Below are 8,432 nucleotides of genomic sequence, written 5' to 3' on the forward strand. Positions count from 1 at the left end.
AGCTTCCAGTGGAGGGGATGGAACACAGAACTCTCTCTGTTATCCTATAATCTTGTTGATCACTAACAATTTTTTAAAGAGAAATTTGAACCTATGCTCTTGGACTCAGGATCTATGTTGTGGGCTGACTTCTGGGTAACCTATATTACGTAAAATTTCTGAGTCAAGATGATCCTGTGAGAATCTGTACTGCCCTGGAACTCCACCATTAACAGCCCCAAGACTTTCGTTTTGAGGGTGATTATAGGACTTGACTTGGGTCTGTGTCAGTCATCTCCACAGGGCCCCTGTCTCCTTACACAGTCTTAACTCTTTCTTAGGAGAATACATAGATATATCTGTCTTTTAAGATTTAAATTTGTATTTGTTACTTTAAGGTATTTTCTTCATCTCTTTAAATTGTTTTGTAAAATTACTTTCAGAATTCAACATATAAAAGCATCAGTAGACATAAAAGTATTTTTTTATTTAAACACCAAAATAACATGAAACAGGGTGATCACTGTATAGACAAAACTTCAGTTTGAAAGTGTGTTAATCTTAGCAGTAGGAAACATAAAAGAAATAAATCAATTAGTAAAATGAAGAAAACAATTCTCCTTTTTATATTGTAAAAAATATTGTATTTGTTTATTTATTTACTTATTTATTTGGTTAGAGACAGAGAGAAATTGAGAATGGACTGGGGAGATGGAGAATGAGAGAAACAGAGACACCTGCAGCCCAGCTTCTCCATTTTTGAAGCTTTCTCCCTGCATGTGGGACCAGGAGCTTGAACCAGGTCCTTGTGCATTGTAGTGTGTGCACTCATGCACCACCACTGGGCTCCACATTTAATTATTTCTTTTTTTTTAACTTTTTAATATTTGTTTATTTATTCCTTTTTTGTTGCTCTTGTTTTATTGTTGTAGTTATTATTGTTGTTGATATTGATGTCATCATTGTTGGATAGGACAGAGAGAAATGGAGAGAGGAGGGAAAGACAGAGAGGGGGAGAGAAAGATAGACACCTGCAGACCTGCTTCACTGCCTATGAAGTGACTCCCCTGCAGGTGGGGAGCCGGGGGACTCGAACCAGGATTCTTTGGCAGGTCCTTGCACTTCACACAGCATGTGCTTAACCCGCTGCGCCCAACTTCCACATTTAATTATTTCTTTTTTATCATTTTTTAATTTTTTTGCATTATCTTTATTTATTGTATAGAGACAGCCAGAAATATAGAGCGAAGGGAGTGATAGAGTGGAAGAGAGACAAAGAGACACCTGCAGGCCTGCTTCATCACTTGCAAATCTTTCCCCCTGCAGGTGGGAACTGGGGGCTCGAACCTAGGTCCCTGAGCACTGTAACATGTGCACTCAACCAGGTGCGCCACCACCCAGCCCACATTGAATTATTTCTAATAATTCTGTCTGATTTTAGACATCAGCCTAATTTTAAAGTAGAGGTTCCTGGTTCTTGGTAAAATGTGAAGCAGACGTGCAGGTACTGTGCCAGGACACATGGTTCTCAAGTGATACTGCCAGCTACTCTGCTGTGAGCTCTGCCCTCTCTGCTTCTGGGAATGCTCAGGTGCCTGCTAGGGGGACCTCTCTGTGATGAGAGACACAGAGAGAAAGACGTGTGAAGAGATAAGTGGGTTCATAAAAAATTACAGTCATGAGACTGCTGTTATTTTTAATGGAGCCATTGTTAGTGTGAATATTTTGTTCAACTAATATATGGTAGGATATCTACGTATATTCCAAAACTGTTGTCAATGAATTCTTTACCTTATATCTAAGTTTAGCACCAGATGTTGATGAAAAAATAAACCAAACTCAGAATAAAACTATAAGGAATCGACACTGAGAAGAGATTGGGAGACGCTTGTAGAGAGTACTGATCAGCTTCTGAAAAAAAGGGATTGCAAAATTGTAACAATGCTATAAAATGGAGACTGTGAAATTTAAAAATGAAAAATAAAAAGCCTGTGATTAAAATTATACATGCTCAAGGACATGGCTCCACACTAAGGAGGAAAGAAAGGGGGAAAGGAAGGAAGGAAGGAAGGAAAGAAACCTAACAAAGAAAGATAAAGAAATAGATGAAGTAGGGAGAAAGAAAGACAAACAGGTAGCCAAAAAGAAGGAAAGGAGAGAAAGGAAGAAAGAAAGGAAGGAAGGAAGGAAGGGAGAGAGAGAGAGAGAGAGAGAGAGAGAGAGAAGAAAGAAAGAAAGAAAGAAAGAAAGAAAGAAAGAAAGAAAGAAAGAAAGAAAAAGAACGAGGAGACCATGAGGGTGAGGCTGTAGCACAGCGGGTTAAGTGCACATGGTGCAAAGCACAAGGACCGGCATAAGGATCCCGGTTCGAGACCCCGACTCCCCACCTGCAGGGGAGTCGCTTCACAGGCGGTGAAGCAGGTCTGCAGGTGTCTGTCTTTCTCTCCCCCTCTCTGTCTTCCCCTCCTCTCTCCATTTCTCTCTGTCCTATCCAACAATGATACCAATAACAACAACAACAATAAACAACAAGGGCAACAAACGGGAAAAAAATAGCCTGCAGGAGCAGTGGATTCGTAGTGCAGGCACCGAGCTTCAGTGATTTAAAAAGAAAAAAAAAAAAGGAAGGAAGGAAGACAGGAAGAAGGGGGAAAGGAAGAAATGGAGAAAAAAACACGTGAAGGTAAGTGAGTTCTTCAGAATCATGTAAGAAAGAAGACTGCTTAGGACCTTTCTGTCTTGGAATTAGATGGCAAGCAAGGCCAGAATGAAAGGAGCCAATGGAGCCGATGTTTTACAAGAGCATCTCACTTTTAAATCTTAATAATCAAGACGGACAAACTCAAAGAAAATAAATGTGCAAATGTCCCATAGAGTACACTATAACCTAAGTTATTACATATCACTATATATTTTAGTATAAATAACACATTTTATAGTATGCTCATATTTATTCATTTATTTTTGCCTCCAGTGTTATCCTTGGGAATCAGTGCTGGCACTAGGAGCCCACTACTCCGTCCAACATTATTTTCATTTTTATTGATAGGACAGACAGAAATTGAAAGGGGAGGGGAAGATAGAAAGGAAGAGACAGAGAGCCACCCACAGACCAGCTTCACCTCTTGTGAAGCGACCAACCCCACATGAAGCGTGTAGGGAGTCAGGGCTCAAACTAGAATCCTTGCACAGGTGATTGTGCTTTGTGCTATGTGCGCTCAACCAGTGTGCTACCGCTCAATTCCTACACATCTTTTTCACTTCTATAGTGAAATACAAATACTTTTTCTCCTTTAACTGTAAAGACTAATGATTTTTAAAATACATGGAAAGATAAATAATAGGGAAATCAGTCAAAAGTAGTCCACTGTGAAATACTTACCCTTAATATTCAGGAAATCAATCATATCCTGATTGCCTTACAGCTTTAAAGCTCCAGCCTCGTGTGTGGGTGACACAGGAGCATGGAGACCAACCAGACCTCCTGGATCACAGAAGTCACCCTGCTGGGATTCCAGGTCCGCCCAGCACTGGAGATTTTCCTCTTTGGACTGTTTTCTGTCTTCTACACCTTCACCCTTCTGGGCAATGGGGTCATCCTGGGGCTCATCTGCTTGGACCCTAGACTACACACCCCCATGTACTTCTTCCTCTCCCACCTGGCTGTGGTTGACATGTCCTATGCTTCCAACAATGTCCCTAAGATGCTGGCCAATCTTGTGAGCCAGAAGAGAACCATCTCTTTTGTTCCCTGCCTCACACAGACATTCTTGTATCTTGCTTTCGCCAACATAGAGTGCCTGACTCTTGTGGCAATGTCTTACGATCGGTACGTGGCTATCTGCCAGCCCCTACGTTACACCGTCATCATGAGCTGGAGGGTGTGCACTGGTTTGGCTGCTACTTCCTGGGTGTTGAGTTCAGTCCTGGCTCTGGTCCATGTGGTCCTCATCCTGAGGCTGCCCTTCTGTGGGCCTCATGTCATCAATCACTTCTTCTGTGAAATCCTCTCTGTCCTCAAGCTGGCCTGTGCTGACATCACTCTCAACCTGGTTGTCATCTTTGCAGCCTGTGTCTTGGTCTTAGTGGGGCCCCTGTGTCTGGTGCTGGTGTCCTACACACGCATCCTGGTGGCCATCCTCAGGATCCAGTCAGGGGAGGGCCGCAAGAAGGCCTTCTCCACCTGCTCCTCTCACCTCTGCGTGGTGGGGCTCTTCTTTGGCAGTGCCATCGTCATGTACATGGCCCCCAAGTCCAGCAACCCTGAGCAGCAGCAGAAGATCCTTTCCCTATTTTACAGCCTCTTCAACCCGATGCTGAATCCTCTCATCTATAGTCTGAGGAATGCTGAGGTCAAGGGAGCCCTGAGGAGGGCACTGTGCAAAGACAGGTTGATGTGAGACAGAAAAGATCATTATGAATAACTTACCTAAATAGTGTGCTTGGTTTGCTTTGAGAAGGGCCAAGTTTGAACTTGGCTTCTACCTCCTTGAAGGATGTTTTAGTGTTTTGATATCTTCTCGTCTTCCCTTCTCTTATCTCCTGGCATCAGATAAAGTCAGCCCAGAGTGGTAAAGCCACAAGAGGAAAATAACGAAACAGAAAAGAGAGAGGGGGAGAAAAGAAAAAGAGAAAGAGGCTGGATAAAGGGCAATAGAGAGAAAAGAGAAAGAGCGAATGAAGATGTGCACTGTGAGAGTACAGGGTTTGTTCCTTGTAAAATAAGGTAGGTTCCGGGAGTCGGGCTGTAGCGCAGCGGGTTAAGCGCAGGTGGCGCAAAGCACAAGGACCGGCCTAAGGATCCCGGTTCGAACCCCGGCTCCCCACCTGCAGGGGAGTCGCTTCACAGGCGGTGAAGCAGGTCTGCAGGTGTCTGTCTTTCTCTCCTTCTCTCTGTCTTCCCCTCCTCTCTCCATTTCTCTCTGTCCTATCCAACAACGACAACAACAATAATAACTACAACAATAAAAAAAAAAATAAATAAGGTAGGTTCCTTTTGTGTGTGTGTGCAAGAATGTATGCTATTGTAAGAGATGGTTAGGTCTTCTCTTCAAAGGAACATTTAATAGAAGAATTGTTTAGTACAAAAATATTTTTGCATACATCATTATCTATAACCACTTGTGATCACTAGTTGTGTATTATTTAGATCAGATAATGTTAACTTGTAGTGTGTAGTGTTTGCTAGTCCTCCAGTGAGACTCTATTCTTTCCCTTATTTTGATAACAGGGAGACTGTGAGTGCTGAAGCCCAGCCCAGGGTTGGGGGAGACAGTTCTGCATCAGGCATAAAGACAAAAGACTGGGAAGGCTGGGGGGGGGGGGGGGGGGCGGGCATACTGCTGCCTGAATGCCATTGTTGGCTGCATGCCCTTTTGCAAATTAATAAATGTCTTGCTTCAACTCCTTATTTTTTTTAATTGGATGCTATTTACAACACCATGTTTAACTGGAATATTATACATCTAAACTATAACCTGCAAATTCCTCAAATTTGTAGGTGTTAGACATAATAGAGCTATGTCTCGGGACCTAGTGTGGGCAAATAACCTTAGCAATGATATATAAAGCAATCAAAATGACATCAAACAATTGACATATACTATATCTAAGTACCCCCTTCTTTAAAATTTCTAGAAAGAAAAAATTAATTCAAACCAATGGCCAGGGGTTTTCTACCTATTTCTTATATTTACTTGTTTATTCATTTAGTTTTACCACAGCTCCTTTGAGGCAGCAGGAATGTTACCCTGTGATAGGTCACAGAGGAAAGATCCCAGAAAGGTCAGAAGTAAAAGACAAGGGTGAGGGGAAGATTTAGACTATTGTTTTTATTGATAATTTAGAAGAAATACCAAGTAAGGTAGTGTAAAAACGAGTTGGAAGGGGCCAGGCAGTGATGCACCCTGTTAAGGGCATGTATTAGGAAGCACAAGGACTGGTGCAAGGATCTGGGTTAGCGCCTCTGGTTACCCACTTGCAAGGGAGGCGATGCTTTACAAGTTGTGAGGCAGGTCTGCAGATGTCTCTTTTCTCTCCCTCTCTATCTCCCCATCCTCTTGTCAATGCAGGAATCTGAACAAAAGTCAAGAACTGGAAAACAGAGTTTTCCCAGAGAAGGGGAGAGAAATATAGACACCTGCAGACCTGCTTCACCACCTGTGAAGCGGCTCCCCTGCAGGTGGGAGGCTGGGGACTCGAACTGGGATCCTTGAGCCGGTCCTTGAACTTTGTGCTATGTGTGCTTAACCTACTGCTCTACTGTCCGACCCCCCTCAGTTTTTCAAAAGCAGTGAGGGTTTTGGGAAATTGTGGGATAGTCAGGGAGATAATCTGAGAAAGCTCTGTAGGGGATTTAAGAATTTAAAACACCTCCATTTGAAATTTTTCTAGGCCTTCCCCAGAGTGGCCCTCAAGGGGGGATATTTACATATAAATGGCCTTCACAATAGCCTCCTCCACCTAGTCCATTATAGACTTAACAGTCAATTAGCATTTTGTAAGCAATTTATTTAGAGTGGTACAACTGGAAAAACAATTCTATCCTGTAGAGTATTTGTATCACACACTTCTAAAGCAGGTTTCTGACATTTGCAATTCAAGTTATCTTCCTGTTGTGCAGAGACTGTTATGTCCCTGGAAAGCTCCAGGACCACCACTTCCATGAGAGTTCAGACACAGCACCTTCTTCAAAAGAATTACAAGAGACTCTGTGATCAGGGAGCTAAATTTTTTGTCATTATGAAGAGATGAAGCAAACGTGATGGAGAAACAGTATTAAGGTAAAAAGGCAAGCTCAAGGGGACAAACCCATGAGGGCCATGAAGAGAGAAAACGGCCAGTCTATGGGTGTTCTTTTCCTCTTAAATCCCTGTTACACCTGGGCTAGCTTCCTATTGGTAAATTGAGATCACCTGTGTTTCTTATTGGGATACAACTTCCCAAGTGTGGCTACCTTCTCAAACTCCTCCCACCATGTAAAGGTGCCTCCTTTGTGCTGTCCTAAGAACTATCTGTTAGATGCAGTAGTTTTAAAGTTTTAAGTGTAGTTGCTTTTCTGCTTAGTGTAAGATGGAAAATTCCCTGCCCTTTTCCCCTTGACAAACAGGACCTAAACAGTGAAGGCCATCAGTTATTTTGCAAGCTGCTTGAAAGACCCTGCATCTGGCAAGCCTTATCAGGGCCTTTGCATAGGGTTTGAGGAATGCTGTTACAGAATAGTTACAGCAGATGGCCGGATAAAATTGCAAACAGATGGCCGGGTGGTCCCAGCAGATGGCAAAAGAATGTGGTGACCCCCACTTTGGCCGGGTTCTATTGGCCTGGTTCATGGTGTGATGTTTATAACTAGCTCATGCTTTGCTCTGAATGGATCATGCTTTTGCTGAGTTTGAAATGATTGGATTTTGCGTTTTCTATAGCATATTATTGGATATAGGCTGATAAGGTGATACGTTCCCCCTCCCTGAGTGTAGTCTGAATTCCTATAAATTGTATGGTTTGAGCCTTGTTCAGGGTTGGGCTGGTGGACTGCCGTCAGTCACCACTCAGCCCGGATTCGAATTCGTGAATAAACATCTTTTGCTTCCTTGCAGTGGATGGTGGTTTGATTTCTGCTCGCTAACACTATCTTACTTTTTTTTCAGTGCTACCTTTAAATTCTTCCCCACTGCAATGATGAAGCATGTGGTAAAATAAAACGCAGTGACTATGTACCTGTAGTTCAGGGTTCTAAGCCCCCTGTCCCTCAGATCTGCATGTAACATTCCCATGATCTCATTTTAAATCTCTGCTGTCTATTGTCCCTTGAAATGAAGACTGATGTATAAGATTAACTGTTGTTTCATACCCCTTTTTTGGTTCCCAGTTTGAAGTCACTATAACCATTCTTGACCTTCATTAATATTGTGCATGAATTTCACATCAGTTTCTGTCAATTCTATCATCTTAAAACACACTACGGATACAGTGCCCTGAAGTATTTTATCTGAAATGTCTTTCTACCATCTTCTCACAAGAAAATGTGGACTCCTCTTATTCATTCACAGGGAAGAGCAAAGAGAAAAAAATCTATGAAGTGCCAATACACATATTAAAGCAAAATGGTTAGAAGGAATAGTTGAAAATGATAAACTTCAAGCTCAAAAAGTAATGAATCCCTCATCTCTAAGAGTAAAATATAATGAAAAGAAAGAAATTTTAGGGGCCAGGTGGTGGCACACCTGATTGAGTCCACACACAAGGACCCAGGTTCAAGCCCCTGGTTCCCACCTGCAGAGGGAAAAGTGTCACAAGTGGTGATACAGTGTTGAAGGTGTCTCTCTGTCTCTCTCCCTCTCTGTCATCATCTTCCCTCTCAATTTCTGGCTGTCTCTATCCAACAAATAAATAAATATAATTAAAAAAATATTTAAAAAAAAACAAAGAAATTTTATGGGGGCTGGATAGTGGCA

The 8,432-nt window shown here is 42.3% G+C and overlaps 1 protein-coding gene across 2 annotated transcripts; it reads left to right on the forward strand.

The window, feature by feature from the left end:
* The first annotated feature begins 3,443 nt into the window (after positions 1-3,443).
* On the forward strand, positions 3,444-6,760 carry LOC103112898 (olfactory receptor 2A14-like). Of its 2 annotated transcripts, XM_060195736.1 has the most exons (2): positions 3,444-4,352; positions 6,755-6,760. In XM_060195736.1, exons 1-2 carry the CDS (start codon positions 3,444-3,446, stop codon positions 6,758-6,760), a joined length of 915 nt encoding a protein of 304 aa, XP_060051719.1. The 2 variants fall into 2 exon arrangements, with proteins under 2 accessions (XP_060051719.1, XP_007522429.2); XM_007522367.2 differs by lacking the exon at positions 6,755-6,760 and having other exon boundaries at positions 3,444-4,379.
* Positions 6,761-8,432: the final 1,672 nt, after the last annotated feature.

The sequence above is a fragment of the Erinaceus europaeus genome, chromosome 8, assembly GCF_950295315.1.
Source record: "Erinaceus europaeus chromosome 8, mEriEur2.1, whole genome shotgun sequence".
Lineage (NCBI taxonomy): Eukaryota > Metazoa > Chordata > Mammalia > Eulipotyphla > Erinaceidae > Erinaceus > Erinaceus europaeus.

Bases quoted from the DNA above. Each gene is read 5' to 3' on its own strand.
- LOC103112898 (XM_007522367.2), top strand. From the start codon at position 3,444: ATGGAGACCAACCAGACCTCCTGGATCACAGAAGTCACCCTGCTGGGA.